The sequence below is a fragment of the Choloepus didactylus genome, chromosome 8, assembly GCF_015220235.1.
Source record: "Choloepus didactylus isolate mChoDid1 chromosome 8, mChoDid1.pri, whole genome shotgun sequence".
In the NCBI taxonomy this organism is placed as follows: Eukaryota; Metazoa; Chordata; class Mammalia; order Pilosa; family Megalonychidae; genus Choloepus; species Choloepus didactylus.
The window spans coordinates 6,669,181-6,689,114 of NC_051314.1; the positions used below are offsets into that span (position 1 = coordinate 6,669,181).

The following is a 19,934-nucleotide window of genomic DNA, read 5'->3' on the forward strand; positions in this document are numbered from 1 at the left end:
CAAGATACCGGGAGGCCCCTGATGCCAATTCGGGTAGGCAGTGCCCGGTAACTACCAGAGTCACCGCCCCGGACAAGGACCGGCAGTGCTGGGCACTCTGCCTAGCGTGCTGTCTTCATCACTCATACAGAGGGTGGAGCTGAGGCTCAGAGAGGCCAGTCGTCTCGCTGGAGGGCCCACAGCCTCAGGTGGCTGAGACAGGGTTCAAAGCAAAATGTGACTCCTAAGTCCTTGTTGTCCCACAAAAGGAGCCGACCCCGAGCCTTGCATTTTGAGTTGGGGGTTTGGTGTGAGGTGGGGGTGCTGGGAGGGGTTCAGGAATGCCGTGATCCAGCCTTGGCCCAACTGGCCCTCTGTGGGGGGCAACCGAGGCATAAGAAACTGCTGCCTATAACTAGCCAGGCCTGTCCCCCAAAGTCCCGGAGGGTGGAGGGAACTGACAAGTCAGGCGGTGCACATGGCTGGCAGCCAGAGCCCCAGGGAGGCTGCTCCCCCATCCTGAGGCCAACGCCAAACAGCAGGCTCTTACCCTCGCTGGACAGCTGTGGGGCATGACAGACAAGAACAGGTACCTCCGGAGCATGCAGGGAAAAGAGAATAGAAAGTCAGGTGCCCACTGCCTCCTTCCTTGCAAAAGCGGGCCCTGGCTCACCAGCCCTTCTGCTCCGGGAGACGAGGAAAAGCCAAAAGAGCCACAACAACCTTGCTCACTAATAAACAGTCCAGAGAGTTTTGGAATCTGTCACCATCAGGCCATATTTCTTCCAGATGGGGAAGGAGGACAGGGCTGGGGAGGAGGCTGAGACCCGCTTCTCCCAAGAGTTTGCAAATTCTATGCTCCTTCCATTCCTGTCCTCTCCTGCCTACACACCACCTCACCTCCAAATATATCCTCCTCCAGCCCTTCTTCCTTGCCTCCCTCCTGCGGCTGAAGGCTGATTCCTCGTGGCCTGCCCTCCTGGGTTCTCCCAGGGCGGCCTCCCCCAAGGTGTCTCCCCACCATCCCTCTCCTGCCCCAGTGCTCCCCTAAGCTTGTCTTTACCACAGGCTACAGGGCGGAGGGGTCAGGAGCAAGAATCCAGGGCCCAAATGCTGAGCTTAGAATCCCAGCTCCACCACTTCCGAGCTGCGAGGCCTTGGGGAAGCCACTGGCACCGTCTGTGCCTCCGTCTCCTAATCTGTAAAATGGGGCCAATCGGACTCGCTCGGTAGGATTGTTGTGAGGGTAAGTGAATCAGCTCCTGGAAACGGCTCAGCACAGGGCCACGTGCACCCATTGCTCGTCAGCCACGTCTGGGTCTTTCCCCTCAGCTCTGAACCCAAAACCCTCCTACCCTGCGCCAATGTCCTCAAGAATTTTTCCCCTCCCCCTCCCCTCCAAATTCCTCTACTTGCCTTCATTTTCATTTCCTTTTCCCTCTTCATTGGTTGAATAGTCTTTTCAATGAACAGAGCCGGGAAAACTGCATACCACGTGCCAAAGAAAATGAAGGTGCACCCCTACCTCACACCATGTACAAAAACTAACTCAAAATGAATCAAAGACCTAAATGTAAGAGTTAAAGCTATAAAACTCTTAGAAGAAAGCACAAGCATAAACTTTTCATTACTTTGGAATAGGCAATATTTTCTTAGATATGACAACAAAAGTAAACATACTCAGAGAGAAAATGGATAAGCTGGATTTCATCAAATTAAAAACGTTCAGGCTTTGATGGACACTGTCAAGAAAGTGAAGACAACCCACAGAACGGGAGAAAATACATGCAAATCATACATCTGATAAAGGGCTTATATTGCCAATATATAACAACTCAACAATGAAAAGCAAAATAACCCAATTTTAATATTCAGTAAACGATCTGAAGAGACATTTCTGCAAAGAAGATATACAAAAGGCCCTTAGGCACATGTAAAGATGCTCGACATCATTAGCCATCAGGGAAATGCAAATCAAAACCACAATGAGATACCACTTCACATCCACTAGGATGGTTATAATAAAAAACACAGACAATAACAAGTGTTGGTGAGGATGTGGGGAAATTGGACCCTCACCCACTGCTGGTAGGACTGTGAAATGGTCACAACACTACGCAAAAGTTTGGCAACTTCCTCAAGAAGTTAAAAACAGTGTTACCACATGGCCCAGCAATTTCACTCCTAGGCGTCCGTTCAAGATAAATGACAAACTTGTCCACGCGAAAACCTGTACACAAATGTTTACAGCAGCATTATTCATAATAGCCATAGAGTGGAAATGACCCAAATGTCTATTCGTTGATGAATGGATGAACCAAATGTGGTCTAGCCACACAATGGAATATTATTCAGCCACATGGATGAACCTTGAAGCAATATCTGCTAAGAGAAAGAAGGCAGACATAAAAGGCCACAAATTATATGATATCACGTACATGAAATGTCCAGAACAGGCAAATCTATAAATATATGAAGTAGTTTAGTGGTTCCAGGGCTGGGGGGAGAGAAGAATAGACAGCGACTGCTAACAAGTATGGGGTTTCTTTGTGGAGTGATGAAAATATTCTGGAAATAAGTAGTGGTAATGGTTGCACGACTCATGACTATAATAAAAACTACTGAATTGTAAATGTTAAAAAAAAAAAAAGACAATCCTGGTGGGCTGGCTGGCTGGAGTCCTGGGCCCCTTGTAGCCCAGCCCTGCAGCCCTGGAGCCTGCTCTGTGCTGGGCTGTGGGAACACAGGGGTGGGTGAGCCCAGCACTGCCCTGAGAGGCCCACCCTCTGTGTGTGTGTGTGTGCACACACGCATGTGCATAGTCAGACACGGAAAGGATTCCCCAGGAGGCTGGTGTCACACAAGTGCCACAGACACAGCTCCAGTCCCAGTCCATAGGGAGTCATCAGGGAAGGCTTCCTGGAGGAGGGGGCTCCGGCAGGAACCAGAGCAGCTGCAACACTGGGCCTTGAGAACTGGTGTTGTGAAGCCCTTGGGCCCTGGAGGGTGAGCAGGGAAGAGTTTCTCCTCCAGGTTTACAGGGAAAGAAACTGGGGTGAGAAGTCATCACACATCAGACTTCCTAAAGGTGGAAAGCATCAGAGCTGGGACGTGACCACCTGAGCCCCCACCCGCCGTCCCCCTCCCCAGTCCCAAGCAGGCCCCATTTTCCTTCCACCACCCCACACCTGCCCAGACTGGGCTCAAGCTAAATGCACACTCAGTTCCCGTCGTCCCTCTTCAGGGACTGCACACTTTGACTTCCCCTTAATATATTAACTTAATTAGCTCGTTCTCAGGTGATCACTTTCTGTTGGGTGCTTTTGAACTTAACTCAGTGAATTAACATTTGTGAATAAGATTCGGTTATGAATTTTAATGACTTTCATTCATTCATAGTCCAAACAAATTATGTATTTGGTGCTTTATTTAATACGTTTATTGCCATTTTATTGTAGTCATTTGCAACGAAACAGCATCAAATAGTAATTTAAAGAGGCAGTCTCATGGATTATCTCTCAGAGAAGCACACAAAGAATTTTTTTTAAAGGCTGCCCGATGTTATTCATCGTTCCCTAAAGATGAAATGAATTGATTTTTCCAGTTCCAGGCAGCCCTGGAATGGGAACAAACTGCAGCAAGCTGAGAGTAGAGCAGGAAGACTTTGTAGGGACATTTCTAATTTCTGTCTTCGATCTGCCACTGACAGCTCTGGAATTCAAATGCCGCGTTTGCAGGTTCTGCAAAGCCCCTGCTCAAAACGCGAGGCCAGGCGTCCCCAGTGTCACAGAGCCTTGTGGCTGGCACACATTACTAGCAGTTTCTCCCATCCCTCACTCAGAAGATGGCTTTAAAAGTCCCTGAGCGATTCACTTTTTCTTCTTTTCATTTTTGAAGTTTTGTTAGAATATAAGAAGACGGAAGTGGCTCCAAACAACAAAACAGGCAAAATCCAAAAGGCGCGGCCGCGGCAGCAGATTAAGGAATCGACGACGGGCTTCCGGCTGGCCGAGGCAGCCATGAGTGCCACGGACCCGGCCAGGGGATCCTTCTCCAGCGCCACGTTCTCGCCAGCAGCCCCCAGAGGGGGTCCCGGCCACCCCCGGTGCGTCCCCTGCTCGGTCTCCCTGGGCTGACCATCAGAGGAGGTGAGGCCCAGTGAGGGTGTCACACCAGCAGGTATCTTTTAATGATTTTTTTAAAAGGAAAAAGAAGCACTTTTGTAAAATATTTGCCCCAGTAATATTTAGAGGTCACATTATATTTGAACATACTGTATTCTCTCATTAATTTATTCACCAAGTGCTTACAAAAGGCTTCTAAGAAGTCAACCTCACTTTGTGTGTGTGGTTGGGGGGCAGTGGGGGTGAAACCCAACAACCTAGAGCTGTGATGTCCAAAAAGGAAGCTACTAATTTATATGAATTAACATTTTAAGAATTAGTTATTTTGTTCCTCAGCTGTACTAGCCACACTGCAACTGGCTACGCTATTGGACGGGGCAGATACGGACCACGTCCATCACTGCAGAAAGTTCCTCCTGGATGGCGTGGGTCTGGAGGAATAAATGTGGGGAACAACTACCCAACTTTAACTGGGACACATCTGAGATGTCCACTCCGGCCTCCTTAGCCAGGTCCCACACCTTCCTCAGCTCCATCTCCGGTGCCAGCCTCACCCACCAGCTCTCCTCAGGTTCACTGGGCACTCCCCCAGGAAGGGGAAGCCCTCTTGGGTCTCCTCTCTTGCACGCCCCGTCCCCTGCCCCGTGACAGCATGGTGATGGTGGTGGCAGATCTGTAGCAGGCACTGAGCCGTGACCAGCTCAAGGGCCAGGACAGCTACTGGGTGGCTCAAGTTGCTTCCGAGCCTCTCGGCCAGCCCGCGAGGCAGGGTGGACGCCTTCTCCGTATCCAGTGACCTGCCCATCCTCATCCATCTGTCATGCAAAAACACTCTGGAGAGTGCACTGTGCACGGCGCCAGGTGAACAGCAGGGAGCCTCTGGTCACTTGCACACCCTGGGACCCAGCTGGCCTCACTCGAGTCCCGTCCCCAGCCCCAAGCACAGAGACCAGCACACAGTAGGGTGCCGCGTTGGCTGAAAGGTCATGACAAGGCTGCAGGAAGCTGGCGGCTGGGATAAGACCCGAGGCCTCAGCATCCTCAGTCCAGAGCTCCCTCCTTGGTGTCCCTTTGAGACTTCTCTGAACCAGTCACCCGGTGGAAACCTGCACTTGCAGGTGGGCCCCTCCAAAGCCTTGTGCTCCCCGTGTCTAGGAGGCACGGGCTCAGGGTTGGACTGCTTGGCTTTCAGTCTTGCCCCACGACATCCCATGGGGCCTGGGATCAGCTACTCAACCTCACTGTGCCTCACCGGTAAATGGGGTTGCTATCACCCCCTCGAGGGGGGTCTGAGAGTGTGCCAACCAGGTACCACTTATCCCAGTGCTGGGCACATCGTGGACACTCCCACACTGTTAGCTGCTTCCTGAAAGCCGTCTTCCACGCCATCACCCAGACAGCCTCAGTGGGAAGCCGGGTGGGCTTCTCCAGGGCCATCTGGTCAACTCCCACCTGTGAGACCAAAATGGGCTTTCCTGGGGGGTCTCTGAGCCTGGCCCAAGGACAAACAGGGGAAAGGGCATGGGGTCCAGCCGGCCAACCGGGGAAGGGAACCTTTGGTGGCTCCCCAAGAATCCAGATAAGGGATTAATTTACAATGCTGGGAAAGTGTAAAGCTACAAAACCCCGAGTTCAGGAACCGACACCAAAGTTCTCGAAAATGGTAGCTATTGTTTTCACCACGATGAAGCACTGACACACCCAGTTATTTACAACCATGGTTGTAACCAGCAACCGATCAGAAGAGGCTATAAAACAGCATGAGAGGACAAACCATATTTAGACCCACAGTGACAAAGGGAACCTAGAATTTCCACAAGATTCTGGAAAACAAAGAGGGTGGAGAGAGAAGAGGCAGAGGACTGCCCTAGCCTAGAGGACTCTCGGGAGGAAATGGTGAGAAGGGAGACACTTTTCCCCCGAAAAACCCTGGAGAGGCCAGAACTCAACAGAACCAAATGTGTTGTAGGGTGAGGAGGAGACGGGGCAGAAACCTCGGAGGGTTTGTGCAATCACCCTGAACGGGCACCCTCTGCCCATCCCCTCCTCAGCCCTATGGAATCAGTTTAGAGGTTTAGAAATTTGACTAAAAAGAACTCCAGAAATAACAGAGAAAGTGCAGAGGGGGAAATGCTCAAAGAAATAATAAAGGAAAATTTTCCATAGCGTAAGACGGTCTCCAGATTGAACCCCATTTCCCCAACCCCAGGCATCTTACACGGTGCATTTTAAAAAGCCTCCTGCTGGGTGTATCAGCATGAAATATTATTACTTCAGGAATAAAGAGATGATCCTAAAAGTTACAGGGAGGAGGAATAAAAAGGTCAACAAAAGAAAAGAGAATTAGGAAAGTGACTCTATCTGTCAGAGCAACACTGTTTGCCAAACTCAGAGAAGAAATGTCTCCAAAATCCTGAGCTAAAGAATCCAGTGTGAGATGGAAAAAAGCTATATCCCATTATGCAATGGCCTGGAACATTTACTTCTCTTGTTTCCTTCCTTAGCATCGTACTTGAGAATGTATTCCAGCAAAAACTGGGAAGTAAACCAAGAAAGAGAAAAACAAGGGATTTAGGAAGCATGAACTGAACTCAAGAGAGAAAAAGTTAAGAAGTCCCAAGGGTTGAACCATGCGGGAGCCTGAGAGCAACCAGCCCTGTGCAGAGCCTCAGACCCAGGGCTCCAGGAAGGAAGGAGAAAGAAGACTCACCTCATGCTTAATATGATGGAAGGTTAAAGAAAACAAACAAAAAAAGATAATACGATGAAGAAAGACAATGCAGAGAGTGAAAAAAAGAAAAGTGGAAAAGTGTATAAGGAATGAAATGTCATCAGAGTATTCTATGGCTCTGTCCCACAATGAGTAATATTTATAAAGTAATAACGGAAGCATGGTTTTTAACCAAGGACACAATGATAATTTTTGATAATGTGATATAACAACATGGGAAAGGTGGACATGGGGAGAGTCAAGTCTGGGGTGAGATAATTATTCCTCTAGCAGAGCCAGAAGGAAATTGATCTCGTGTAAAATTGATCAACTGAGAAATGCTAACTGAAAAACAGAATACTGAGAATTATAGCAGCACCTGCCAAAAGAAGTAGCTTTAAATGAGTTAAAAGTGGGTGCCCCTGACTCCCAGGGGTATAAATATCCCTGGTAAAACAGGATATGACTCCCAGAGACGAATCTGGACCCGGCTTTGTGGGATTGAGAACATCTTCTTGACCAAAAGGGGGATGCAAAATGAAACGAAATAAAGCTTCAGTGGCTGAGAGATTCCAAATGGAGTCAAGAGGTCACCCTGGTGGACATTCTTACGCACTATATAGATAACCCTTTTTAGGTTTTAATGCATTGGAATAGCTAGAAGTAAATACCCGAAACTACCAAACTCCAACCCAGTAGCCTTGACTCTTGAAGACGATTGTATAACAATGTAGCTTACAAGGGTGACAGTGTGATTATAAAAACCTTGTGGATCACATTCCCTTTATCCAGTGTATGGATGGATGAGTAGAGAAATGAGGACAAAAACTAAATGCAAAATAGGGTGGGATGGGGGGAGGATTTGGGCGTTCTTTTTTACTTTTTTTTTTTTTTTCTTATTCTGATTCTTTCTGGTGTAAGGATGCCCATGGACGTGACATGCCCTCATCTCTTTCTCTGGCCCCTGTGGAGGTGGCAGGAGCAGCGTGCAGCCCAGGCCCTGCAGTCAGAGCCAGACTAGCTGGGAGCAGCCACCAGGGCCATTGCATGACAAAGGCTGCAGGGAGCATCCCCGGTCCCCTGCTTTGCTGCTCAGTGCCGTGTCCCGCTCCCATAGACGTGCAGCCCCGCACGTGGGGCAGCAAGTGCTCCCAGCCTCAGGGACACACCTGTGGCTTCACCTGTCCTGCAGGACAAAGCTCAGCTGCCAGAGGCAAACGTCTGGGGACAGCTTCTCTGGACACAGAAGCACCCACGGTTCAAGGAAACAGGAGTGGGCCGGGTCTCAGGGTCACTTACTATTGCAGACTGACGCCAAACTGCTGGGTGGGCAGTGGGGGCCGCGGCGGCGGCGTCTTGGCCGGAGGGGGCAGCCTGCCCTTGTGCAGGTTCTGGAGTTTCTCATCATACCTGCAGACACGAGAGAAGCACAGCTCTCACCTGGAGGTCCCCAGGGGCTGCCTTCTGGGGTTGGGCGCAAGCCAGACAAGCCACGATCGCCTGGGTACCTGAATGTCTCAGGCGTCCGAGCCCGTAGCCACCACACACACACGTGTGGGCACCCCCCTCGCAATCCCCCCTTCCAGGGGTGTCCAAGCAAAAGGCAGGACGGGCAGGCCAGGCCTGGCGAATGGGAGGCCCCCACACCCACTCACTGCGGGGTGCACCCAGGAGGCTGACGGGACCCCAGTTCATCTCCCCACGTCTGCACCTAAGACAGGAGCTGGCACAACGTGCTGCAGGGACTGGGCATTTTGTTCATTGCCTTATCCCAGTGCCTAGGACGGTGTTTGACACACACTAGGTGCTTGAACATTTGCTGAAGCAGCGAATAAAAAGATGAATGAACAAATGAGATAAGAAGAGAATGAGGAAGGGTGTGACTTCAAGTGAAAGAGCCCTGAGCCCAGCATCCTCACATCCACGAGCCATTTCTTCTTTCCCTTCTTGTGGCAAGTGTGTGCCAAGGCCCCGACATGTGCCTACAGCAGTGACCCCAAGACCCCACCTGGCCCCAGCCAGGAACGGGGATTTGGGGGTGCTGATGTTATGCAGCTCGAGTGGTTGAGTCAGTGACTGGGGATGGGGACCCCAGGACTCCAGAGTAGGGGCACTGACCACAGTCAATTGGGGGGTTGGGAAGGTCCCAGAGAAGGGGACTTGCCAAACCTGGCCCCTGGCGGTGAAGTGGAGCACATGGCTGCGGCTGGTGCGTGTGAGACCATCCAGCAGCTCCTGCTCCGAGCGGCCACTGGGGTCAGGCCCTGGGCTGGACGCTCCCCCACGTCCCTACTCCTCACCCCACTCCACAGAACAGGAAACCGAGGTTTGGCGAGATCCTGTGACTTGCTCTGGGTCACTGGCTGGGACGGCAGCTCTAGATTCAGGTCTCCAAACCCCTGACCCGTCCCTGCACCAGTGGGGCTCAGACTTGAGTGTGCAGGGCCCCCAGAGGGTCAGCGTCCAGTGCACCCGGGGGTGGCTCTGCCCCAGAGTCCTCAGACTGCTCTCGAGAGGCCCCGTGTGCCCCAGGCTGCCCGCGGGCTGGCCTGGTGGGCCTCGGCCCTCTGGGTCTTGCCATCGTAGGAATCTCAGTTCCCCAACGCCTAAGCCCATTCCCCTCTCCCCGAATCTCATCCTCCCCTGACCCACAGAACCCCACTGGGGGCCACGGCATCTCCCAAACATCCTTCCACTTTGTCCCCAAACCCCACCTGCTTTCAGAGGCAAGAGGATGATTTGATCACCAGATCAAATCATTGCCACGGAAATGCTCCTAAAAATACATCAAATATGTCCATAGTTTCCTGGGCCAGCCCCGGTCCATCCTGCACTGCAGCCTGGGGCTGGGCGCGTCTTGCCAAGCCCATGGCCCTCCTGGGGTGACTCTCTCCAGCTCCATGTTCCCTGTCTCGGCTCAGTCCTCGCTGCCTCCAACCACAAGTCAGTATTTCACCCACATGTCTGCACAAGGGCTTCCCTGGATTCTTGATCCAGCTGAGTGGTCCCTTGAAACTCACATCCAGTGACCTCCTCCAGGAAGCCTTCCCTGACTGCTACCTCAACCCCTCCAGATGGGTTCAGTGCCTCCTCCTGCCCCTGTGGCCACTGCCTTGCAGTCCCTGCTGGCTTGGGAGTGCCCTGGGGACAGGAGTGACACTCCCTGTGCATCTGATTCCCCCAGCCCAGTGACTGACACCCAGAGGGACCCCAATAAACGCAGGATTGGCTGATACCACCATTTCCATCCCCCTGCAAGTTTGCTGAGTTCACCCTCATGCATTGTGGGGAGGGCCCTGCCCCCCAAGGAGCCCTGGAGAGGGGGATGCAGAGGTGGAGGGAGCCAGGCAGGGGTCTGGAGCCAGGGCCCACCACACCTCTTCTCTGGGCTGCCCTCGGCCATGATTCTACATCTAAGCCTCGGGGTGGGAGTCTGTGGGAGGGGGCCCTGCTGTGGTATAAAGGAAAGAAGCAGACACCCTAATTGGGCTTTCAGGGAGCAAAACACCACTGGCTGGGTTCTGTCAGAGCGCCCGTGACGTGCCTGAGAACATTTCCTTCTGTACCCAGCCTTGTACACACACCCGCGAAATTCCTCTAAGTCTCACAAAAGCAAACACGGTGAACACAGGCATTGCTGACAGCAGTTGTTATTGTGGCTTATTTTTAAAATCGGTTTTGCAGCAGTGAATGAGGAAACATCTTGCCCGTGCCCCAAACCGACTTCATTTCTCCGAGTCAGCAGTGGGAATCTTTGACCATGGGATGAGCCACATCTGGCCGGGCTCACGTTGGCAAATGATGCTTTCAGACTAATGGGACTGGGAAAGCAGAGATACTTCCAGGCTCCTGGAAGAGGCTTTTTCTCGGCACTCACCTTATGACTTCCGGGGGGATGATCAACTGGTCAGACTTGAGGTGTTCGCGGAGCTCACTCAGAGAGTTGAAATAGGTGACTTTTTTCCCAAACTTGTGGCTAGAAGAGCAGAAAGAAGCAAGAGAATAAAGACAATCACAGGCTGGCGGAGAGGCTGGGAGGCAGCCAGGAGCAGGTGGCAGGGGGAGGGCTCAAAGGATAATGCCGGAATTTTTCATACTAAGAAAATGCAAACGCTGACACAGCTTAATCCCAGCAGCAGCCCTGTCGGGAGATGCCACACACTCATAATTTCTCGGGGGGCAAATAGTGCTCCTGAGGGTCTCATCTGTATAAAAATAAGTACCTGCCTTCGATTCGGATCTGCTGTGAGCTTGCACAGGTAGAAGGGATGCAGGGGCGCAGGGAGGGGCCCCAAAGCCCCAAAGCCCCTGGCCCAGAGGGGGATGGCCACAGCTGGCTTCACAGCTGGCTACCTCCTCTCCGGGAGGGGCCCCGAGGGCACCTGAAGCCGCATTCCAGCGGAGCAAACCAGACCCTGGCTGGGTTCCGCTCCATGATGGACGGTATCTCCCCGGAGAGCCCAGGGAGCCAGCAGGGCAGTGAGGCCGGACGCGCCAGGGCCGGGGCCAGCCCCTCCATCCTCTGCCCTGCGCCCCCCTGGGCCAGTCACACCACTATCCCGGCCTCGGCCCCCCTCCCAAAGCGGGGTCCCCCTCCTAAATGAGGCGGGAAGACAAAGCGAGACCGTTAGGCCCAAGAGACGCTCCAAGCCCCGTGATGATAGTTTTAGGGACAGGCTGGGTCTCCTCAGCTGGGATATGGGGCGCGGCAGGGCTGGGGGTGTGGCTGGACCCTCCTCAGCCAAGGACAGAAACTGGGACCAGGACGCCGGACCCTTGGCCACCGGCACAGATGAGGATCCAGGGTCCTTGGATTCAGGACATGGCTGTGGGGGATGTGGGGGGCCCCGGGCTGCAGGCTCAGGCCGCAGAAGAGCCAACAGGGCCCCAGGACGCCCTTCACCGTCCCGGGGTTTCCCACATGGCCAGACCTCGCTGAGGTGGGTCTGGGAGCCCCACGTGTGACAGGAGGGACCGCCCCAGGGCAGAGGGAGCCTCAGCATGCTTCAGGGCTTTCTGCAGGGACAGAGAAGTCAGCTCTCGCCACAGGGAGGCCGCTCAGGCCAAACCCTGCCCATGCGGGAGACCCTCCCCCCCAGACTTTCCTCTCTGCGGTTCTCCCACCCCCTTCTGGACACCAGCTGGCTGCTGGGGGCAGACACAAGTGCGGTCCTGCTTGCCGCTCACCCCCAGGAAAGGGCTCAGGGGCTGCTCATCAATGGCTCAAGCATGGATGTGTGGGTATTTGGGTGTGTGGGTGTGCATGTGTGGGTGTGCGTGGGTGTGGCTGTGTGGATGTGTGAGTGCATGGAGGTGGGGGTGGGTGCGTGGGTGTGGGTGTGTGAGCGTGTGTGTGTGTGACTGTGTAGGTGTGTGGTTATGTGGGTGTGAGGGTGTGTGGGTACATGGATGTGAGGGTGCATGGATGTGTGGGTGTGTGTGTGGTACACGGGTGTGGGTGTGTGGGTGTGTGGCCAGATCACTGTGTTGTTGATATAGCCGCAGCCACCAGGCCCCACGTCCACCTAAGGGTCCGAGTCAGGGGGTCTGGGCTGGCCCCTGGGGACCCTCCTGCGTGCAGGCAGTTGGGGGCCGCTGCCCAGGGCCACTTCCTCCATCGTGGCTCCTGTCGCCCCCTCCAGACACCTGCTACTTCCACGCTGGAGGCAGGAGGAGGTGTGGAGCCCACACAGCCTGGAGGGGGACTCCCAGTGGAGCCCCTACTTGCTGTGTGATCTCAGGCAGCTCACTTAACTTCTCTGAACACCAACTTCCTCAAGTTAGGAACTATGGGAAAACATGGATGCCTTCTTAGGGTTTTTTTAGAGGTGGCTGGTACATGGAAGGTGCACTAGAAATTGTAATTAGTCACAAAATGACGCATGACTTACAAGCAGCATTGTCAGCCCCGTGGGGAAACCGAGGCAGGGAGTGACTGCATCTCTTGCCCTACAGTAAAGGATGGTAAGGGGCAGAGCAGATCGAGCCCAGGCAGGCTGGCTCCAGACACCGTGCAGGCTGCTGTGCTCTCAGCAAGCAGGACGGAGCGAATTATTTTCCCAAGAAGAACTTCAGCGCTTTCTAGAGCTTTTCAAGCTCTAAGGTCTGCTCAGGTGAGTGACAGGACCAATAAACAGACGAACATCTGGAGCTACCTTGGACACTAGAACTACCAGGACGGCTTCTCGCTAAGTCAACGTGGACCCAGTGCGTGGTGGCCGGTTAAACCGTAAGGAAACAAGCAGACAGTGGGGGACACAGAGAGGAGAAAGCCACAGTATGGACGTCGGGTTCAGAGGTGTCCAAGGAGGTGATGCCCCCCGAGAGGGAGTCCGAGTGCCCTCCCTGTAAGTCTGCCTCGCCTGGGCAGGCCCCCCAAATCCCCCGGGTCCCCTGCCGTGATGCCGGCACCTCACCTGCATTCTGCGCTCACCCTCGGGCAGGTCCCAGACCTCCGGGGCCAAGAGCCCCCCAGCCAGACCCATTGGCACCCGCAGAGCCCCCCAGGCCTGACCCGTGGCCGCCGGGCAGTGGATGCACCCAGGGGCCTCTCGCTGCCCACCCGCCTGCTCACGCCACGTGGCACCGCGCAGCCTGCACCGATGCAAACGGTCCCAGGGGAGGGAGAGAGATGTCGCCTGACGCTGTGGCGGACCCTGACTGGTTTTCACGACCCCCACGGCCGAAACGGCCCCTCCCTAGCTCCATGGCAAAAATTTCCCTTCCTCTTTTCTCTGAAATTCCCACTTACACACACCAAACGTAAATGCTTGTTTTTACCAGCTACATCCAGACCAGCCTGAATTAGCTTTAACCGCAAAGATATGTGTAGTTAAAAGAAAGTGAACCTGGGAGAAAACTTGGCCTAAATATAACATACAAAAATCACTCAGCGAAACTGCCCCATGCTAACCCTCTGGAATAGCCCCTCCCTCACAAACTTTAAAAAGCTAGGACTTTCACTACTCTCTTTTAAGATCAAAGAGGGGCTCATCTAACCCCAGGACAAGTCCCTGCTCTCTTCTTTCCCCACAAAACTAACTGAAACTAGTGGAACAGGCGCTGAAAAGTTCAGTGCAGAGATAAAATACCCCGGATGGAAAATAAAAATCAAAGCAGGTGGAGACAACAGAAAAGAGGAATACCGGATCAGGAGAAAAGCAAGAGGTCCGACAGTCATAAATTCCGGCAACATCCCAAGCCCATTCCTCACGATACCAGAACCCATCAGTTGGTAATAACAACCAAGCAGTAATCCTTAATTTTCATGTTTACTAACCAACCCCAATGTGCCAATCACCCTAAAATCCCTTGTTTAATCCAATAAACCTCCCTCAGCTTTCCAGCTCGGGGAGACAATGCTGAAGAAAATACTGTCCTCCTGTCTCCACAAGGCTAACCTTAGCTCAATAAACTTTTCCTCTTCTCAAAATCCTGGTGCCCACTGGTTGGATCTGTGCACATCGGGCGAGGACTCATTTTCGAGCGGCAAAAGTGTGGGCAGAGGCGGGGATGGCCCCATGGGGAGAAGGAGGCGGAATGTGCAGGAAGCAGACGGAAGTCACCATGTTTCCGTTAGCGGCTTTGGCTCTTCTGGCCCATTATTTGGGGTGCTGTGCAGTAAAGGGGTGGTTTGGCAGGGCCGGGCCATCCAAACCCAGCACGTGCCAAACGGGACTGGCTCATGCTCAGCTCCTGGGGGTGGGGTGGGGGTGGCGTCAGAGCCCATGGGACATCCTGCCTGGTGGGGGCACCTCTGTCCACCTGGGGCCCCGGGCCAGCTGCCGGCTCCTGCAAACCGTGTGATTTGTGGGGGACCAGCTGGACCCTGAGGGGCTGGAGGAGGAGTGATGAAGGCCACCAGGCAGCGCACCACGCCCCCGGGACCGACCCCCAATAAAACGGCAGACACCCAAGGACCAGCGAGCATCCTCGGCTGACAATGCCCCGAACGTGCTGGCACACATTGTTGCTGGGAGAATCGAGGCTGCCTGTCCGCCCCCTGGGAGACAACAACAGGAAGCTGGCGCCTGGCCCCTCAGGACCCCACCCGTGACCTGTGGCCTCTGCTGACTTTGGTCTGTGTCTTTTCACTGTAATAAGTAGCCAAGTGTATAGCAGCTTTCCTGAGAGTGATGAGTCCTCCTAGTGAATCGATGGACCGGAGGAGGGTCTTGGGGACCTCTAGTTGCAGAATGGGGTTGCTATGGTCAAGGGGCCATTTAAAGCACCAGGTGCAAACCTCCCTGGCGGGGAAAGTGGTGCTTCCAGCCATGACCGTCAGCACAAGGTGTGTGACCAGGCCAACCTCTGACCTACCACATGCACCAGGGCAGGTGGGGTGCCCAGACACACGGTGCCCCAAAGATAGCACCTCCCCAGGGCATGACCCACTGCAGACCCCAGGGGCAGGTGAATGGGGTGCCCAGACACATGGGGACCCAGACATGTGGGTTCCCCGGGCAGGGTGGGGGGTCCCTCCAAGGTGTTGAACAGGAAGGCTGTCCCACTGACACCGCGGGGGTGGGCTCTGCAAGCCCAGGGAGACCCCTACCCAGAGCACTGCGTACCTGATGAGGGGCTTGAAAATGTTCCACAGGACTCTGATGAAGTTGGTGGGGTGCACAACGTACAGGGCTTTCAAATTCTTCTTGTACCTGGAGGGGGGGAGGAATTGCTGTCAGCCCTGAGCTGAGACACCCCAAAGCTGAGAGACCGCTAAGCGCTCACCCCACTGCGAGTGCTCTTGTGGAACATTCCATCCTCAACAGAGCCAATTTAAGGAAACCCAACAAAAATAGAGGAAATAGAAGGAGCTCAAATTCAGGGAAAATCCGGGCTGCTTGTCGGCTGCCACCTGCAGGCATTCACACAGCACTTTACAGTTTGCAGGACTAGAGCCCGTATTTCCAGGTGCTCTCTCATGGGGGTGGGGTGGGGGGGCGGATGTCGGCAATGCACGCTACCTTGGGGGCAATCTGACAACAGCTTTCAAAATTAAAACTGCACAGACCCTTTCAACCAACAATTCCTCTGCTAAGAATTCATCCTGTTGCTAGAAGGACGCTCACTGCATTATTTAGAATAGGAAAAAAATAAAAAAACATTAACCTCATTGCCACTGAGGATGAGGCAGGTTAATGGATCACAATGCCCCATACGGTGGGACACCATCGTCATCTGCAAAATGAGGCAGTCTCTCAACTTGCCCTCCTCCCTCTTTCCTGCTTCCTGAATAAGTCAGTCCAAGGCCAACAGGTTGGGCCATGAAGGCAGATGTCCACCTGGGGTGGAGACAGAGGCAACCCATGGGAGTGTTGGGGCACAAGAGGGGTGAGCAGGGTGGGGCCTGGGGGTGCCAGAGCCCAAGAGAGGAGGGGGATCCACGGGGCCCAGGTGGGATCAGCCAGCAGGAGCCTGGAGCTGGCTCTTACCTACTTGCAAGGGATGATTGTACATTTTTTAGGAATTTTGGGGAGCCAGTGGTGAAAAAAGCCATTATTCAATATTAAATAATGTAAACTTCCAGTTAAATAAATCATATGAAAACCAAAGGTAACACATATTTAAAGCTCATCGTGTAACATTCCCACTGCAGGTCCCATGATCCGTGCTCGTGTCTGCCTCTGTCTCTGGGGTCTGTGCTTTGGGAATCCACTTTCCGGTGGCTCCTGTGCATCTCCCAACCCCACGCTCGGCAAAGTCACACTGGGAGCTTGACAGGCTATGATGGCCCTATTCACCCCACAGAACTCTCAAATGCCGCACATCAGGGTCGCCCCACCCCCAGGAGCTGCCGTTAAGCACTGACCAGCAGCGGTGGGTCAGACCTGGAGTGGGGCGAGAAGGTTGGGGATGGGTAAAGGCTGGGCGAGGGGCCCCAACAGGGTGAGGAGGGCGTCTGAGCTGGGGCCAGCAGGGGCCACAGGAGTGCTGCTGCAGAGCGTGGCGAGGGGGCGTCCTGTGGCAGAGGATGTGCACCCACGCCGGGCCCTGGAGCCCAAGCAGCAGGGAGAAGGCATCATCCTGGTGGTCAGGGCCACGGTGGAGGCTCCCACGTGGCCAGGAAGGGGTGCAGGGGTGGGTAGCCGAGCCCCTGAGCATGGGAGAAAGCGCTGGACATACAGGGTGGTCAGTCGGCAAGCTGGAAACAAAGGACAGCAGGAGCCAGCTCTCTCCCTGTCGAGAAGGGTCACAAACTTAGGAAAGGAGGGACAAGAAGGAGCCCCTTGGTGGAGGGTTGGAACTGCAGGTGTCTGTGAAGGCTCATGGTCTTTGATATGTAGACACAGATGTGAAAATAAATGCTGATGTTAGTGTGTGTGGATGTGTGTACATCCACACATAGAATATACACTGTGTGTGTACATATACAACATATACATGGGTGTATACAACATACATGGACGCACACAGTCCCTAACTGCATCCACTGAGAGGGTCTGGGAGCCGCAGCACCCCAAAAGCACCGAGCACCCTGTTGCCCGGATCTTGGCCTCTAAGGAGCACTCTCCACTAAAGGAACCAGAGCTCCTTGGAGAAATGGCCGATTCCAGGGCTGGGGCTCGAAAAACAGCAGATGAGCCTGGAACCCCTTGTAGAGCCAGAAAGTAAGGGGACAGTGGCTCAGGGCAGAAGGGCACCGGGGAGCCGTCTTGATGGGGCTCCCAGAGGCCAAATGTGGGACAGTCTGAGCATCCAAATAAATAACAACAGTAACAGGTCATAACCTACCGAGTCAATACTGATATAAAGGAAAGCGCTCCCTTATAGTAAAATACCCACCAGTAATTCCAATTGGCATTTGGCAACCATCATAGTAATAATTAAGCTAAGAAACAGCAATGGAGGCTAAAACTAGCATATAAAACTTTGATGATGAGCAGGATATTCATATCATCTCAGAGATTCTCTCTATAAAATATTAGTTATAAAAGCAAAGGCTCACACTGCAGGGCGGGCAGGGGGCTGCCTGGAGCAGGGCAGTGCCTTCTGGGCCATCCAGGAGGGCTGGGACACCCGGGGCACAGCGGCCACCCTCACATCCACCCTCAGAGAACGATGCCCTCTGGGCGGTGTTGCTCACAGTGGGAGCAAGCATTCCTGGAAGGTCACGGACACCAGTGCATGAACTAGTGCTTCCTTTAAAGGAGCAGCCTGGCAGAAAAAGCCTGGAGGATGACCAAAAGGTCAAAGGTGCCCAATAAATGATTGCCAAGGGCAGCAGCAATGCTTTCCTTAAGACTCAGCACAGGAAACCAAGAACTTACTGCAAAGGTTCCATCCCCAGGACCCAGGAGGCAGCTGGGAGGGAGGCCTTCTGGGACAGATCGGACGCCACCTCTCGCTGCCCCACTTAAACATCCATCAGGAGCTTCCCATTCTAGGTTTGAAAGGACTTTGAAGACAAAAAACCCAGAGGAGCTCAGGATATGAATATTAATGGCCAATAGTACAGTTCATCAGCCAAATGCATGGCAAAGAAGGGTGTCAGGCAAGAGGTTGCTCAGGAAAAACCCGCTGGCTCCAGGCCACAGTGGAGCAGTAAAGAGTGAGGGTGGGATGGCGGCAGGGCCTGGGGCTGGGTCCCTGCCCTCCCACGTGCCCACTGACCGGCCCTCGGAGCCTCAGCTCTAACCCAGGGCTGCCCACCTCACTGGTGTGAACCACAAGAAAGCCTCTGGCAAACTGTAGGGGGCTGTGCCAAAGGGAGGGAATGATTGTGTGGCCAAATTTCTTTGCAAGGAATTTGCTAGACCAGGGGTCAGCAAACGGGCCCGAGGGCCACATCTGGCTTACCTCCAGTTTTTGCAACAGCCTGCAAGTTAAGAATGCTTAGATATTTTTTACTGGGTGAGAAAAAAATTAAGAGAATGATATTATGTGGCAAATGAAAACGGAATGAAATTCACATTTCAGCATCCATAATACAGTGTTTTTGGAACAGAGCCCGGACAATTTACTTATTGTCTCTGGCTGTGTTTGGCTACAGCAGCAGCGCTGAAAACTGCAACAGAGACAAGATGGCATGCAAAGCTGGAAATCCTGACTGCCTGGCCCTTTGGGACCACTGCCCTAGATGCCAAAGCTGGACAGACCCCGGGCCCTGCAGAGAAGCGGTCCCCACCCATCAGGCTTGCTCACCCTACCACCCCGGGGAGCCTGTGGAACCCCTCACCTGCTCCCATGCAGCCCACCCCCACGTCTCGGGGAGGCTGGTGGGCACATACTTCCTGTCAAACTCCTTGTACGCATTCTGGAGCCAGCTCAGCGACGGCTTATTCCGGCTGTTCAGCCCGTGGTGGAAGTAGACGATGGTGTAGTCGTTCTCCACATACTGGTCCAGTGTGTACTTCAAATACCTGGGTGCAAAACATGAGACCCGGTTACGAAGATCACCATCTTATTACTGAAACCAAGTATGCTTTTCGCATAAGGGAAGCCTCTCGCCACCCGGTGGGTGCCGCACCTTGCCAAGGGGTGTTACTTCCAGGGCTGCACGCCAGGGGGCACTGTCCTCATTTATCACATGACAGCTGAGGCTCAGAGATGGTAAGTAACTCACCCAAGGTCACACAGCCAAGAGAATCTCCAAAAGAAATCCACATCAAGTTTCCTGGAACCCTGAATGTGACATTATTTAGAAAATGGGTTTTTGCTGATGTGATTACGGTGAAGATCTTGAGAGAAGGCGCTTATCCTGGACTGTCCCCACAGACCCTACATGCAACCAGGTGTCCTTATAGGATTGATGTAGACGTCAGAGAGGCCCTAGGAAGATGCGGCTGAGCCTGGGGCAATGCAGCTACAAGCCAAGGAGTGCCAAGGATTGCCGGCAGCCACCGGAAACGGGAAAAGGCAGGGGACAGATGCTCTCCTAGACCCTATGGAAGGAAACCTCGACTCAGGACTTCTGGGCTCCAGAAGTATGAGAGGAAGTTTTTGTGGTTTAAAGCCCCTGTTTGCGGTCATGTGTTCCAGCAGCCCCCGGGAACTCACACAGAGGGTGTCTGAGATTCGCTCATGGCCTCCAATCCCACAGCCCTTGCTTTGAGACGCCCTCCCCTCTCAGCTTCTCTTCCAGTTTCCCAGAAGCAAGCAATTCCTTCTCTCCAGATCTG

General features: G+C 53.6%; 1 protein-coding gene across 5 annotated transcripts in view; it reads right to left on the minus strand.

Annotated features, from left to right (window-relative positions):
* Window positions 1-19,934, minus strand: part of ARHGAP8 (Rho GTPase activating protein 8) — a 91,628-nt gene that overhangs the window by 28,709 nt on the left and 42,985 nt on the right. For all 5 annotated transcript variants that reach the window (XM_037845038.1, XM_037845039.1, XM_037845040.1 and 2 more), the window contains exons 5-8: window positions 19,044-19,175; window positions 15,384-15,470; window positions 10,691-10,789; window positions 8,113-8,223 (exon numbers count right to left, since the gene is read on the minus strand). In XM_037845038.1, coding sequence (XP_037700966.1) covers window positions 8,113-8,223; window positions 10,691-10,789; window positions 15,384-15,470; window positions 19,044-19,175 — 429 coding nt within the window. The remainder of the gene's footprint in view (window positions 1-8,112; window positions 8,224-10,690; window positions 10,790-15,383; window positions 15,471-19,043; window positions 19,176-19,934) is intronic.